The sequence below is a fragment of the Rattus rattus genome, chromosome 8 (genome assembly GCF_011064425.1).
Source record: "Rattus rattus isolate New Zealand chromosome 8, Rrattus_CSIRO_v1, whole genome shotgun sequence".
Taxonomy (NCBI): Eukaryota; Metazoa; Chordata; class Mammalia; order Rodentia; family Muridae; genus Rattus; species Rattus rattus.
Genome location: NC_046161.1, coordinates 45970050 through 45987101, shown reverse-complemented (window position 1 = coordinate 45987101; position 17052 = coordinate 45970050). Strand labels below are relative to the sequence as shown.

General features: G+C 38.0%; 1 protein-coding gene across 1 annotated transcript; it reads left to right on the top strand.

The window, feature by feature from the left end:
• Positions 1-4847: 4847 nt before the first annotated feature.
• On the top strand, positions 4848-16421 carry LOC116908020 (S phase cyclin A-associated protein in the endoplasmic reticulum-like). The gene is made up of 2 exons (XM_032911281.1): positions 4848-5158; positions 16079-16421. The coding sequence occupies exons 1-2, from the start codon at positions 4970-4972 to the stop codon at positions 16343-16345; spliced, it is 456 nt and encodes a 151-aa protein (XP_032767172.1). The 5' UTR covers positions 4848-4969; the 3' UTR covers positions 16346-16421.
• Positions 16422-17052: the final 631 nt, after the last annotated feature.

Sequence of the window (17052 nt, the reverse complement as noted above, 5' to 3'; positions counted from 1 at the left end):
TAGGCAAATGTTTGGAACTGGAAAATATCATCCTGAGTGAGGTAACCCAATCACAGAAAAACACACATGGTATGCACTCATTGATAAATGGCTATTAACCCAAATGCTTGAATTACCCTAGATGCATAGAACACATGAAACTCAAGATGGATGACCAAAATGTGAATGCTTCACTCCTTCTTTAAAAGGGGAACAAGAATACCCTTGGCAGGGAATAGGGAGGCAAAGATTAAAACAGAGACAGAAGGAACACCCATTCAGAGCCTGTCCCACATGTGGTCCATACATATACAGTCACCCAATTAGACAAGATGGATGAAGCAAAGAAGTGCAGGCCGACAGGAACCGGATGTAGATATCTCCTGAGAGACACAGCCAGAATACAGCAAATACAGAGGCGAATGCCAGCAGCGAACCACTGAACTGAGAACAGGACCTCCGTTAAAGGAATCAGAGAAAGAACTGGAAAGCTTGAAGGGGCTTGAGCCCCCTTATGAACAACAATGCCAAGCAACCAGATCTTCCAGGGACTAAGCCACTACCTAAAGACTATACATGGACTGACCCGGGACTCTGACCTCATAGGTAGCATTGAATATCCTAATAAGATCACCAGTGTACGGGGAAGCCCTTGGTCCTGTTAAGACTGAACCCCAGTGAACGTGGATTGTTGGGGAGGGCGGACAATGGGGGAGGATGGGGAGGGGAACACCCATAAAGAAGGGAATGGGAGGGGTTAGGGGGACGCGGCCCGTGAACCGAAAAGTTAATAACACTGAAATGTAAATAAGAAATACTCAAGTTAATAAAAAAAAAAAAAAAAGAGTTTAGAATAGAAATAGATTTGGCAGACATGTTATATGTATGTATGAAATTCTCAAAATGTTTCCAAAATACATAAATTACTGATGGGTATTAAAAATGCAGTATTGTTTTTTTTAAATGCTATCAAATCAGAATAAGTGGTGATAGCAGAATAGAAGAGCAAATGTAAATCTATGTTCAATCATGCATTTTTGATGAAAACCATAGAAACAACTCAGATGCCCAACTTAAAGTCTCCTTTCTCACAGACATGTATTTATGTTTGGATGAACATTAGGATTTGAATCAGCTAAAAAGTAAGAGGCTTTTAGCATTTGCTAGTCATCCCCGTCTTTTTCCTGTTGGGTCTTTTCACATGCTTCACAGATATTTTGCAAGAGCTATACTTGAAAAAAGAAACAAACAAACAAACAAATGAACACCCCAAATGCCAGAATTATATGAACTCTCGTTAAAATAGGTTTTAGCAAGTTTAGCTCTCTGACCATCTCTTTAGCTGTTCTTAATCATGTGTTCCTAAACACAGAACTGGTGCTTCTTTATGTGGTTGATTTCAATCCATATGTGTACAAGTATTGATACAGTTAGCACAGTAAACTGTCTGTTTAACCATTAACCATTGTATGCTTAGGAAGCAACCACTCAACTTCCTGAGAGTCACGTCCATTTTAATGTCTGACTGCTTCACGGGTGAAGCTGACAAACTGCTCTTGACAAACTGAGAGTTTGCCTCCAAGTCAGCCTATTGTTTTAAGTCATCATCTACCATTTAGGAATGCTTAGGTCAGCTATGAGGATCACTGTACCTGAAGCTGTCACTCCTACCTATTTCAGAAGGCCCTACACTAACAATGACTACTTCAGACAACTTTTACCAGATTCAGCTATCACTACCCTTAGTGACCTTTTCTCCTCCAACAATTCTCACTAAGGCCTTGTTATAATTGAAAGCCTACATTTGGACCTTATGCCAGACTTGAGATTGGTGTGGAACTTTGAGAAGTATTGTGAATGATTCAAAAATATAGTTCTACATTTATGTCCCAGTCCTTATAGGCTGTATATAACTAGAGGGCCAAGCTGGTAATATGAGGAGGAGACAGTGCCGGTGGTTGTCATGTTGATAGCAGCCGTAATAGTTACAAGTGGTAGTTGTTATAGCTATAACGAGAAGGCTGCTGTAGAGTACTAGGCCTGAACAGTAGGCAGCCTGATGACCTAAATTCAATTCCTTGGCACTTTAGTGGAAGGAGAGCACTGACTCCTGAAGCTTGTTCTCTGACTGTCATGGGCACCAGCACAGACAGCATACTAATAAAACAAATATGAAAGCAATTGGGGGAGCCCACAATCACTCTCTTGTGCGCGCACGTACGTGCGCATACACACACACACAGACACACACACACACACACACACACACACAGTAGTGGGGTAGGGGATGGAGGGAGAGGGAGAGAGAGAATTAAAGGTTTTTCTCTTCTGTCTTGTAGGATGATAGAGAAGAGGCAGAATACTGTTCCTAATCCTAACAGGGTTTGGTTTGAGATTGTATTAAAGCCCATTACTCCTCTTGAGATTTCCACTGAAAACCCCCAAGTGTTCAGAAAATCCACTCCATCCCTGGATTCCAGTTTTTGTTTCCAAGAATTGTACTGTTACTTCAGTTTCTGCTTAGCTCACTAACACCCCAGCTGCTTCTTTCTGCTGCTTTTTTGGACTCTTGCCTTGCATATGGAAAGCTGAGGAGTTAGTTGTCAGCACCTCGGGGAAGATTGAATGCAGATTTTTTTGGGGGGGAGGTTTATTTTTCTGTAGTATCCCCCACTTTCTGTAAGGTGTTGACTCTGCACTCTAGTGCCAGGACAGGCCTGCTGACTTTTGCTAGACACAATTCCTTGTACTCTCGGTGCCAAAAGTTAGAATGCTGAGGGGACTGTGAGTCTGAGGCTGCCATTCCCTTCACTCAGGAACTGTAGATTCTCAAGACATGCTCGTGCTGGGTGCTTTCCCGCACCTTTAAGCAGTTCATTTATATATTTTGTCTAGTTTTTATGGCTGTTTTTGGCAAGAAAAAGGCCAATTTTCATTCAAATTCTTTTTTATGGCCTGAACTATTAAGTCTAAATACATATGTGTGCATACATGGAACAGTTACTTAAATTAAAACATGCTGAGTTGTTAGAGAGTCATGTGAAATTTCAGGTGCTTTCCATCATTTGGGAGATGGGAGTGGGAGTGCTGCTGATGGCAAGATGGCTCAGTATGTGGAGAACTTGCCCTCAAGCCTGATGACCTGAGCTCAGTACCTGGGATGAATCCACATGGTAGAAAGAACCATGATCTTTGTATGAATGCACCCTCCATAAAATAGAGATAAAGCATGGAATTAAGTTAGAAAAAATACAAAAAGATAGTTGTATAATTCTGAAAATTTCGGGACTTCATAAGGCACATCTGGATGGTGTCAGGAAGGACATCTTGGAGAAAATTTGAAAAATTAATTAAATGAAGGTGTACATTTAAGAACTGTGGAGATAAAGAGGGAAAACTAAAATATCCTTCTTTTGAGGTTGCAAAAGGGAAGTTAAAGCCCAAGCAACTTAAAGAGAAAAATATCTAGATAGCTATAAATTTGAGATTTTTTTCAAACAGATGAGTAAAACGGTCAGTTTCTACTAATGTGGCTGAAGGAATAGAAGGGATAATAAAGGTATGTGTCAGGAAAAAGGTAGGGAATAATATAAAGTGCCAATGTTGACAAAGTCGTATTAGGCTATTAAAGCTGTTATACCTCAGATATAGAAAAAATTCAGAAGAAATTGAAAAAATTCTTAAAATACAACTTCAAATTTATATAATAAGAGTTAGGAGAAGCTTGAAGGGACTTTATAATTATCTTGAAAAAATGTGAATCTGAAATATCTTTTCCCAAAAAGATTTTATGTCAAGATGGCTGTACCTGTTAATTCTTCTAAACTTGTAAAATAAAAAATCAAGTCTATGGAAATTTATCCTTCGGTAAAAAAGGTCATATTTTGTGATGTTAACATAATTTTAATATCAAGACCTAATGTGGAAATTACAGGAAGATTGTCTCTTAACACTGATGTAAATATTATAACCAAGCATTAATGCATTAAATACTGTGGATGTATCACAACCGGATGGGATATTTTAATTCTTCCTCAGTGGTCATATAGAGTTGAATTTAATGCAACTTTGCAAATGACATTTGTAATACTGGAAAATTTATATGTATAAGATTGTGAAAGGAGATGCGAATTTTAGTTTTTGTAGTTTTGTTCTAATATTCTGTTTTGAGTGGCTCAGACAGTTTAGCACATGATATGCTGTCTTTTAACAATCGTTATTTTAGAAATAGTTTTCACTGAAGGTTCTTTCAAGATGTAATTTGTCTGTAGCCTTTCATTTTTTGTTTCCAAGAGACTTTGGTATAGTTTTTATTTTGAAATACTCCTTTTTACTTGCTTCAGTCTTTAAATTATATGATAGTGTTTGTGTTGGCTGTCTTGGCTAATGGATTAGGTCCAGCTCTTTAGTAGTATTTTTCTTTCTTTTAAAGAATAAAGTGATTAATCCTCATGGTTTGAAGAGGAACTGGCCGAATTAAGTAGAAACTGAAATCTTTTGTTAAACTTTTAATTTTATAATTCATTTTTCTCTCTTTGTGTGGTTCTTATTCACTTAATGATTTCTTATTTAATTTGCATTATATTTAAGTATAAATAACATATACTTAATAACATGTAGTATGTTTTGATAAAAGTTAAACATGACTAAATATTGAATATAGAATTGATATGACTTACAGCATTGTTCCTTCTGTTGGGTATACTAACAGTATTAAAGAAGTTTTATGTTAAAAAATAGACTAAATAATTATAGGAAAAGTGCACTAATGTCTAAAATTTGCCTTAAAATATTTAGGAAAAACAATAGGGAAGGAGAAATTAATGAAATTAAATTGGAAATCATTTCTATTTTATAGGTTCTCCAATATTTTTATCATGTAAAGAAAGTTTGATTTAATTCTTTCCTTAATTGCATAGAACGGAAAGATGCTGAGGGATGGGAGACTGTTCAGAGAGGTCGGCCGGTTCGTTCCCGGTCTACAGCAGTGATGCCCAAAGTTTCCCTAGTGACAGAAGCCTTAAGGGCAAAGGATGACAGCGATAAGGAAAACATATGCCTTTTACCTGAAGAAAGCATACAGAAAGGGAAACCTGTTGAAGACAGATGTGCCCCTGCTGAATTGCCTTCCAAGGACTCATTACACCCTTCTGACCATCCTCTTTCTGAGAGAATTCAGGTAATATAATTTGAAAATCCACTACTGTGCTTACACATGTCTGTGTGTGCTAGAATGTCATATCCTCTCCACTTCAGCTTTTGTTTCTATAATATGAGATCTTAAGAAGAGTTTCAGATTAGATTGGTTGAATATACCCCAACATAGGTTCCCATATTAGCATTTCTTACATTTGCTTTTGACTCTGCCTGAATGTCTGTGTACACTGTGCTAAACATTTGAGACTAAGGTGCCAACCTGAAAGCCATCCACATTTATACCACAGCATGCGTTCTCGAGGAACAGATAGTTTCTTTTATGTTATATGTTATAAAGTGAATATAACATTTGTATAATATGAATACATAGCCAGCATTTACATTTTTCTTATTATCCCTGCTGTTTAGTATTATGTTAAAAATTCAAAGGCTTTTAAAAATTGTTTGTAAAGATTGTACTTATTATTAGTGTGTGTCGTGGTGTATCTGAAGATGTCAGTTGTCTCCTACTCTTACGGTTTGGGGTTTTGAACTCAGGTCATTAGGCTTCGCATTTTATCCACTGAGCCATTTTGCAAATCCCTTTGTTTATGGTTGAAGATGGGGCCTTACTATGTAGCCCAGTTGTCCTATAACCAGTTAACTGTTCTCTTGCTTTAGCCTTATTTATTTATTTATTTAACATTTTTTATTAGATTTTATAAATTTACTTTTCAAATGTTATCCCCTTTCCTGGTTTCCCATCCATAAACCTCCTCTCCCACCCCCTCCCCCTTCTTCTATAAGGGGTGTTCCCTCACCCAACCACCAACCCCTTCCCAACTCCCTGCCCTGACATTCCCCTACCCAGGGGGGTCCAGCCTTGGAAAAACCAAGAGCGTCTCCTCCCATCGGTGCCCAACAAGGGCATCCTGTGCTACATATGCAGCTGGAGCCATGGGACTGTCCATGTGTACTCTTTGGATGGTGGTTTAGTCCCTGGGAGCTCTGGTTGGTTGGCATTTTTCTTCTTATAGGGTTATAAACCCCTTCAGCTCCTTCAATCTGTTTTCTAACTCCTTGAATGGGGACCCTGTTCTCAGTTCAGTGGTTGGCTGTCAGCATTCACCTCTGTATTTGTCATGCCCTGGCAGAGCCTCTCAGGAGACAATTATATCAGGCTCCTGTCAGCATGTACTTCTTGGCATCAGCAATATTGTCTGGATTTGATAGCTGTATGTATATGGGCTAGATCCCCAGGTGGGGCAGGCTCTGAATGGCCATTCCTTCAGTCTCTGTTTCAAACGTTGTTTCCATATCGCCTCTTGTGAATATTTTTGTTCCCCCTTCTAAGAAGGACTGAAGCATTGCCACTTTAGTCATCCTTCTTCTTGAGTTTCATGTGGTCTGTGGATTGTATCTTGGGTAATCTGAGCTTTTGGGCTAATATCCACTTATCAGTGAGTGCATACCTTGTGTGGTTTTGTGATTGGGCTACCTCACTCAGAATTATATTTTCTAGTTTCATCCATTTGCCTATGAATTTCGTAAAGTCATTGTTTTTGATAGCTGAGTAGTACTCCATTGTGTAGATGTACCACATTTGCGGTATCCATTCCTCTGTTGAAGGGCATCTGGGTTCTTTCCAGCTTCTGGCTATTATAAATAAGGCTGCTATGAACATAGTGGAGCATGTGTCTTTGTTGTACGTTGGAGCATCTTTTGGGTGTATGCCCAAGAGAGGTATAGCTGCATCCTCAGGCAGTTCAATGTCCAACTTTCTGAGGAACCTCCATACTGATTTCCAGAGTGGTTGTACCAGCTTGCAATCCCACCAACAGTGGAGGAGTGTTCCTCTTTCTCTACATCCTCACCAGTATCTGTTGTATGAGTTTTTTTATCTTAGCCATTTCTGACTGATATGAGGTGGAATCTCAGGGTTGGTTTGATTAGCATTTCCCTGATGACTAAGGATGTTGAACATTTCCTTAGGTGCTTCTCAGCCATTTGTTATTCATCAGCTGAGAAGTCTTTGTTTAGTTCTGTACCCCATTTTTAAATAGGGTTATTTGGTTCTCTGAAGTCTAACTTCTTGAGTTCTTTGCATATGTTGGATATTAGTCCTCAATCGGATATAGGATTTGTAAAGATCTTTTCCCAATCGGTTAGTAGCCATTTCGTCCTAATGATAGTGTCCTTTGTCCTTTGCAACCTTCTGAGGTCCCATTGATCAATTTTTGATCTTAGAACATTAGCCATTGGTGTTCTATTCAGGAAATTTTCCTCAGTGCTCATATGTTTGAGGCTCTTCCCTACTTAAGAATGGATTGATTTGCTTTCTTCTACGTGCTGACCTCCAGTTGAACCAATACCAGAATTGTTGGGGGTGGTGGTAATGGGGGGTGGATGGGGAGAGGAACACCCATATAGAAGGGGAGGGGGGATTAGGGGACTGATGGACAGGAAACTAGAAAAGGGAATAACATTTGAAATGTAAATAAGAAATACCAAATTTAATAAAAATGGAAGAAAAAAATGCTATCTTTTTTTCCACTGTATGGTTTTAGCTCCTTTGTCAAACATCAAGTGACCATAGGTGTGTGGGTTCATTTCTGGTTCTTCAATTTTAGTCCATTGATCCACCTGCCTGTCTCTGTACCAATACCATACAGTTTTTATGACCATTGCTCTGTAATACTGCTTGAAGTCACAGATGGTGATTCCCCCAGAAGTTCTTTTATTGTTGAGTATAGTTTTCGCTATCCTGGGTTTTATGTTATTCCAAATGAATTTGAAAATTGCTCTTTCTAACTCTATGAAGAATTGAGTTGGAATTTTGATGGGGATTGATTTGATTCTATAGATTGCTTTGGGTAAAATGGCTATTTTTACAATATTAATTCTGCCAATCCATGAGCATGGGAGATCTTTGCATCTTCGCAGATCTTTAATTTCTTTGTTTAGAAACTTGAAGTTCTTGTCATACAGATCTTTCACTTGCTTGGTTAGAGTCACAGCGAGGTATTTTATATTATTTGTCACTATTGTGAAGGGTGTCATTTCCCTAATTTTTTTCTCAGCCTGTTTATCCTTTGAGTAGAGGAAGGCTACTGATTTGTTTGAGTTAATTTTATAGCCAGCCACTTTGCTGAAGTTGTTTTATCAGGTTTAGAATTTCTCTGGTGGAATTTTTTTGGTGTCTTAAGTATGCTATCATATAATCTGCAAATAGTGATATGTTGACGTCTTCCTTCCCACTTTGTATCCCTTTTACCTCCTTCTGTTGTCTGATTGCTCTGGCTAGACTTTGAGTACTATATTGAATAAGTAGGGAGAGAGTGAACAGCCTTGTCTAGGGCCTGATTTTACTGGAATTGCTTCAAGTTTCTCTCCATTTAGTTTGATGTTGGCTATTGGTTTGCTGTATATTTCTTTTACTATGTTTAGGTATGGGCCTTGAATTCCTGATCTTTCTAAGACTTTTAACAAGAAGGGGTGTTGAATTTTGTCAAATGCTTTCTCAGCAATTAATGAGATGATCAATTTTTTTCTTTGAGTTTGTTTATATAGTGGATTACGTTGATGAATTTCCATATTTTGAGCCATCCCTGGATACCTGGGATGAAGCCTACTTGATCATGATAGATGATTGTTTTGATGTGTTCTTGGATTCGGTTTGAGAGAATTTTATTGAGTATGTTTGTGTTGATATTAGTAAGGGAAATTGGTCTGAAGTTTTCTTTCTTTGTTGGGTTTTTGTGTGGTTTAGTTATAAGCATAATTGTGGCTTCATAGAAAGAATTGGGTAGTGCTCTGTATGTTTTTATTTTGTGGAATAGTTCGGACAGTATTGGCATTAGGTTCTCTAGGAAGGTCTGACAGAATTCTGCATTAAACCCATCTGGTCCTGGGCTTTTTTTGGTTGGGAGTCTTTTAATGACTGCTTTTGTTTCTTTAGGAGTTATGGGGTTGTTTAAATGGTTTATCTGTTCCTGATTTAACTTTGGTACCTGTTATCTGTCTAGAAAATTGTACATTTCATTCAGATTTTCCAGTTTTGTTGAGTGTAGGCTTTTTGTAGTAGGATCTGATGATTTTTTTTTAATTTCCTCAGATTCTTTTCATTTCTCTCTTTTCATTTCTGATTTTGTTAATTTGTATACTCTCTGTACCCTCTGGGTAGTCTGGCTAAGGGTTTATCTATCTTGTTGATTTTTCTCAAAGAACCAGCTCCTGGTTTTTTCATTCTTTATATAGTCCTTTTTGTTTCTACTTGGTTGATTTCAGTCCTGAGTTTGATTATTTCCTGGCATCTACTCATCTTGGGTGTATTTACTTCATTTTGTTCTAGAACTTTTAGGTGGGCTGTCAAGCTGCTGATGTGTGCTCTCTCCTGTTTCTTTTTGGAGGCACTCAGAGCTATGAGTTTTCCTCTTAGCACTGCTTTCATTGTGTCACATAAGTTTGGGTATGTTGTGCGTTCATCCCCATTAAATTCTAAAAAGTCTTTAATTTCTTTATTTCTTCCTTGACCAAGTTATCATTGAGTCCATCGTTCAACGTCCACGTGTATGTGGGATTTTTGTTGTTATCGAAGACCAGCCTTAGTCCACGGTGGCCTGATAGAATGCATGGGATTATTTCAATCTCCTTGTATCTGCTGAGGCCTGTTTTGTGACTGATTATATGATTAATTTTAGAGATGGTACCATGATATGCTGAGGAGAAAGTATATTCTTTTGTTTTAGGCTAAAATGTTCTATAGATATCTGCTAAATCCATTTGTTTCATAACTTCTGTTAGTTTGTCTGTGTCTCTGTTTAATTTCTGTTTCCATGATCTGTCTATTGCTGAGAGTGGGCCGTTGAAGTCTCCCACTATTATTGTGTGAGGTGCAATGTGTGCTTTGAGCTTTAGTAAGGTTTCTTTTATGACTGTAGGTGCCCTTCCATTTGGAGCATAGATATTCAGGATTGAGAGTTCATCTTGGTGGATTTTTCCTTTGATGAATATGAAGTGTTCTTATCTATTTTGATAACTTTTGGTAGATAGTAGATTTTATTTGATATTAGAATGGCTACTCCAGCTTGTTTCCTGGGACCATTTGCTTGGAAAATTGTTTTCCAGCCTTTTACTCTGAGGTAGTGTCTCTCTTTGTCATTGTAGTGTCTTCATTGCTGGGTCCTCTTTATGTATCCAGTCTGTTAGTCCATGTCTTGTTATTAGGGAATTGAGTTTATTGATGTTAAGAGATTTTAAGGAATAGTGATTGTTGTTTCTTGTTATTTTTGTTGTGAGAGGTGGAATTATGTTTGTGTGGCTCTCTTCTTTTGGGTTTGTTGCAAGAATATCACTTTCTTGCTTTTTCTAGGGCAGAGTTTTCCTCCTTGTGTTGGAGTTTTTCCATCTGTTACCCTTTGTAGGGCTGGATTTGTGAAAAGATATTGTGTGAATTTGATTTTGTCATGGAATATCTTGGTTTCTCCATCTATGTTAATTGAGGGTTTTGCTGGATAGAATAACCTGGGCTGCCATTTGTGTTCTGTTAGAGTCTGTATGACATCTGTCCAGGATCTTCTGGCTTTCATAGTCTTTGCCGAGAAGTCTGGTGTAATTCTGATAGGTCTGCCTTTATATGTTACTTCACCTTTTTCCCGTACTGCTTTCAATATTCTCTTTGTTTTAAGTATTATGTGATGGGAGGAATTTCTTTTCTGGTCCACTCTATTTGGAGTTCTGTAGGCTTCTTGTACGTTTATGGGCATGTCTTTCTTTAGGTTAGGGAAGGTTTCTTCTGTAATTTTGTTGAAGGTATTTACTGGCCCTTTAAATTGAGAATCTTCACTCTCTTTTATACCTATTATCCTTAGGTTTGATCTTCTCATTGTGTCCTGCATTTACTAGATGTGTTGGGTTAGAAGCTTTCTGCATTTTACATATCCTTTGACTGTTGTGTCAATGTTTTCTATTACCATAGAAAACCCATATTCTGCCCCTGAGATTTTCTCTTCAATATCTTGTATTCTGTTCATGATGCTTGCATCTATGACTCCTGATCTCTTTCCTAGGTTTTCTATCTCCAGTGTTGTCTCCCTTTGTGATTTCTTTATTGTTTCTATTTCCATTTTTAGATCCTGGATAGTTTTGTTCAATTGCTTCACCTGTTTGGTTGTGTTTTCCTGTAATTCTTTAAGGGATTTTTGTGTTACCTCTTTAAGGGCTTCTACTTGCTTACTTGTATTGTCCTGTATTTCTTTAAGGGAGTTATTTATGTCCTTCTTAAATTCCTCTATCATCATCATGAGATGTGATTTTTAAATCCAAATCTTGCTTTTCCAGTGTGTTGGGGTATCCAGTATTTGTTTTGTTGGGAAAACTGGGCTCTGATGATGCCAATATTTATCTATATTATATATTTATATATATAATGTATATATATACACGCATAAATATATGTATATATGTGTATATGTATATATACATATATGTATAAACTTCCTGTTTTCTACATCTCTAGGGGTCTTAAATGTGTCTCAAATTAGAACACTATGTAAGGTATCACCTCAAAAAGTTTACAATCTCACAAAGACATAAAACACAAACAGTAAAGAATACTGTAATATTAGAGCCTTGTCATGGATAAGCTTGTCAGTGCACACATGTGGCTTCAGGTACTCTGCAGGCGGAGAAGAGGATCACAAGTTCAAAATCAGCCTGGGCTGCAAAGTGAAGTCAAGGTCCACCTGAGCCCCTCAGTAGCCTCCGATCTCAAAAGAAAAAGTTAAAAACAAAATGTAGCTCAGTGGTAGAGCACTTGCCTGGCATGTGTATAACACCTAGGTTCATTCACCAATACAGAAAAAATAAAAAGAAAATTGCAAGATCAGGTAAGAATTATTTCCAATGGGAAAATATTTTTTTGGATAAAGATTAATTTGAACAGTAAATATCATTCTAAACTGAAAAATATTACTACTATTTTATAAATGACTTATTTTATTTAGATCCTTTCTTCTGATAACAAAGAATATGTCATTGTTCATTTTACATAACAATTCTAACAAATGAATGAGAAATTTTATACAAAATACTTATAAATTTTATCTAAAAAGCATTTCAGTTCCTATGTCAAAGTAAAAAAATGCTGGGAACCTTAACTTCAAAAAATATATCTAAAATTCCCCATTGTAGACAGTTAAAACAGAAACATATCTCAATGTCATTTTCTAATGATACTAAACCATAAATGAAAAAAAAAGAACACCATCTGAGCTGATTAATAACACCTTGTCAAATTACAATCATTGTGGCATTAATTATAATCACTTTATTTCTGACACAAAGAGATGAAAAAAAATTGAACTCCAGACAAAAAAAAATGAATAAACAAAGAACATTGTTTATGAAACAAAACAAAACCAAAGCTGCAATGACTTCTTCCAGACACATGAAGGACAGAAGTAAGACAGATGAGGAACTGTCCCAAATGACAAACACTACCACAAGATGCTAGATATGATTCTAAATCAGAAAATCACATTACTGAATCTACCAAGATGATCAGTAGGGCCATGCATGGTAACATATCCTTGCAGTCCCAGAACTCTAGAAGCTAAAAAGATGATCACGAGTTTGAGGTCAGCTTGGGTTACACGGTAAACTGAATCAAAAATCAAACAACAAAAGCAGTCAGGCACAGTAGGACATAACTACAATGTTAACCTTCGAAAGGCTAAAATAAGGCTGAAAGCCAGTCTCCTGGAGCGCAGATACACATGAGAGCAGAGGTAAGACCTGCTTGGAGCCCTCAGAACACAGGAACCCAGAAACAGTCTGGGACAGGAACCTTCTGGTTTCCACCTGTTCCCTGAGCTGACCTGGTCCCACAGCAATCTGTGCCCAGATCCCATGGAGAGAAAATGGGACTCTCAGAAGTGCAGACAATCCTGAAAGCACAGGGGAGACCACCACTTCTGCTTATATTCCTGGCCCAAGAAGAACCAGCCTAGAGCACTCTGGACACAGGAACCAAGGGGCAGTCTAGGACAGGATCCTTCCAGTTTTCTGCCTGTTCCAGGAGCTGACCTGGTCCCACAGCTCTCTGTACCCACATCTCGCTGGGAGGAAGCCAGTCTCCAGGAGTGCTGATACACAGGGTTATAGGAGGGTCAAGCCACTGTTAGAGACAGCAAGACCAACTAACACCAGAGATAACCAGATGGTGACAGGCAAGCAAAGGAACCTAAGCAACAGAAATATATATATATATATATATATTTATAATATATATAAATATTGGCAAATGTGTGTGTGTATACTTTTTGTTAATCATTTTATTCTTTTACATTTCAAATGATATCCCCCTTCCCCATAACCCTCCACAAATCCCCCCCACAACCCCCCAATCCTCCCTCCCCTTTGCCTATATGAGGATGTTCCTCTAGCCACTTAACTACTCCTGCCTCAGCACTGTGGCATATTCCTATGCTGGGGCATCAAGCCTCCGCAGGACCAAGGGTTTCCCCTCCCATTGATGCTAGATAAGGCCATCCTCTACATGCCTTATCTGGAGCCATGGCTCCCTCCATGACTCAACTCTTTGGTTGATGGTTTAGTTCCTGGGTGCTCTGGGTGGTCCAGATAGTTGATATTGTTCTTCCTATGTGGTTGCAGTCCTGTTCAGCTCCTTCAGTCCTTCCCCTAGCTCTTCCATTGGTATCGCTGGGCTCTCAGCCCGATGGTTGGCTATAAGTATCTATATCTGTATTGGTCAGGTGCTGGTAGAACCTGTCAGGAAACAGCCATACCAAGCTCCTGTGTCACTTTATAGTCCTGGTGGGCCTGGAACATTCTATGTGGGCCAGGCTACCCTGGAACTCACAGAGGTTCATTTGCCTTTGTCGTCTCTGAGTGCTGGGACCACAGGTGTGCAGCACCACACCCATCTCTTTTTGCTTTAGGATAAACTCTAACACCGTGACCTGTGGTCCTCCAGCTCTTCCCGCCTCTACTCTCCAGTGCCAGGATTCCACCACATGGGAAAAGAAGTCACTTTTTAATTTTTCCTACCATCAGAAATTTTACTGATGTGTCTTACTTAAAACTATAACCTGGTACTAAAATTAATGATGTTTTTGTGTATTGAAATAAATAATCACATTTGAATTTTGAGGTTTAAAGAATATTCCACATAAAGAATTTTTGAGTATTTAAATATTTGCTGTAAAGTTTCAGTGTGAGAGCTTAGTTCTGATAGAAGTCAAAGTGATAACAGTATTCATATTCTTCACTGTCACTCTGAAAATGGTATTAAGGTGTTTATAACTTTTCTCAACTTTATTTTATGGTTTAGATTTGATTTCTTTGATAAATGTTACTGAGTTTCTAATAAACAGCCAACTGTTTATTAGCATCGGTAATGCCAATGTAAATATTGTCAAGGAGATAATAAACCACAATGACTGACAGGTTAATGATGTTGATGACGTGAGCCAATTTAAATGATGTTTATGTTAAAATCAACACGTTGGATGCGAAGTTATGACCAGTAGTAGGATTTTTAGAGTAGTTTGTGATACTTGGCCAAGTTTAGTATTTGTAGAAACAGTTCATCAAACTCAGAGCTTTCTGTCCACTGCAGTGTTTACCAGTGTTTATTAGAAGTTATATGAGCATTAAATCCACAGCTTTAGGTTTGAGTTCTTTGACCTGAAGTATAATTGGAACACAAAGCGCCATTTTTTATTTGGTTGGAATGTGAAAATATACTTGCTTATATTTATTAAATTGGATTTAAAAATGGATATGTAGGTGGTCTAAGCCAATGTTACTAACTTTTTCTATTTTTGCATTTCTGTTCATCATATGTGAATTATTCATTTTTTAAAAGATTTATTTATTTATTTTATGTATAAGTATACCGTAGCTGTCTTCAGACACACCAGAAGAGGGCATCGGATCCCATTACAGATAGTTGTGAGCCACCATGTGGTTGCTAGGAATTGAACTCAGGACCTCTGGAAGAGCAGTCGGTGCTCTTAACTGCTGAGCCATCTTTCCAGCCCTGTGAATTATTCTTGAATGAACAATGGGGGGGGCATTTAAATCCAAAGTCTATAAAGTGCATGAGGAAATTCCATGGTTGTTAGTGTCTCATGTTAACTCAACCTCTTGTCCTCTGAGACTACTGCAGGATGTCTTTTTTAATTTTTCAAAAATTTATGAGGTTGTGTTTTAAAGAGGACACAGTGATAATTTTGAGTAAACTTTCTCAAAATAAATTGTAGTAAGAAATGTTTTTTAAGATATTTTCAGGATGCTGCCTCTCCCCATTTGATGTTAGATAGTTCACAAAAGACTGCCTAGTACCTTCGATCAAATGCGTACAATGGTCGGTATTATGTACGTGACTAGGTTCCTAGTGGGAGATATGAAATGCTGACCGAGAACCAGCTTACTGGGGCTGGTGAGATGATCCCCAAGTAAAGGCTGCCAAGTCCAGTGGCCTGACTTTAGTACCAACCCACATCGTGCAAGTAGAGCGTTCATTCCTACAGGCTGTCTTCTGGTCACGGTCTCACTGACGTGTGTACATCTGTACTCATGAATAGTAAATAAACGTTAAAAAGAAATAAAGGCCACGCTACTGAAAGGAAATGTTGCAATTTGTAAAGCATCACTCCCCGAGAATACCAAAGATGATGCTCAACACATAGTAGGCATGTGGATAAAGATTCTGTAGCTGTATGATTTCTTTTCCTCCACTGTGCTTCACACACACACACACACACACACACACACACGAGGGAGGAGGGAAAGTTGGGGGGAGATTGATTGAAGTTTTCTGTTAGACAGGTGAGTGCTGCTTCACTTGATAGGTTATTGAGAACTAGCTCTTTCAGAATGTAATATTTGTTCCATTTGAAATTCATCCCTGGCTCATTCTAAAAGCATGTGTTTTTAGTTCACAGTGAGTATTTTGGATGATGTCAAGAATTCTGGTAGTGGTCAAGACAATTCAGTGCATACTTCTGAGATACCAGCTATTCACAGTGATGCAGTATGTGTTGCTGTTACTCCACCAACCAGAGCTTTGCCAACAGACAAAGACAGAGTTCCAGCAGACACAGTAGGAATGGTGACTGAGACAACGGACCCTTCAGATATTTCAAATGTGAGTGCTGCTGACTGGGTAAGAACAACTTATCGGAATCCTGTATTGATATATTAAAAAGTATAAATTTAGGTATTGTTCATCTTTATTACAACCTCATACTTTACAGAACTGGTTTTATTTATCTGTCATTTCATCCTAACAATTTTCTAACAATATTTTCAGATACTTAAAAATTCTTACTGATATGTAGAGGATGAAAATTATAATATAACAATTGTTCAGAATCAGTTTATATGCAGTTTTATCAAGTGCATTTTTTTGCAACCTAGCATCCACATTAAAAAAGTAAGTTAGAAGGAAAAGAACATGAATTCTGTAAGTCTTTTTTTTTTTCTTCAATGTCTAGTATTTCCATCAATGAGAAAGGATGTCTGCTTGTCTTTTACTGCTGCTTCTGCTTCTGCTTCTGCTTCTGCTTCTCCTCCTCTTCTTCCTCTTCCTCCTCCTCCTCTTCTTCCTCCTCTTCTTCCTTCTCCTCCTCCTCCTCCTCCTCCTCCTCCTCCTCCTCCTCCTCCTCCTCCTCCTTTTCCTTCTTCCTTCTTCCTTTTTGTCAAGGATTTATGTAATCTAGGTTGGCCTTGAATTTGTTATGTAGCTGAGCATGACATTGAACTCCTAATGCCCTGTTTATACCTCCCAAGTGCTGGGATTGTAGGAGTGAGCCTTCAAAAACAGCTGGAGGGTAAGGCTTTGCTTAAGTAACTTATTAAAGAAATGGACGCAGATGTAAATGAGGTGATTATAATTAAAAATTTATTTAA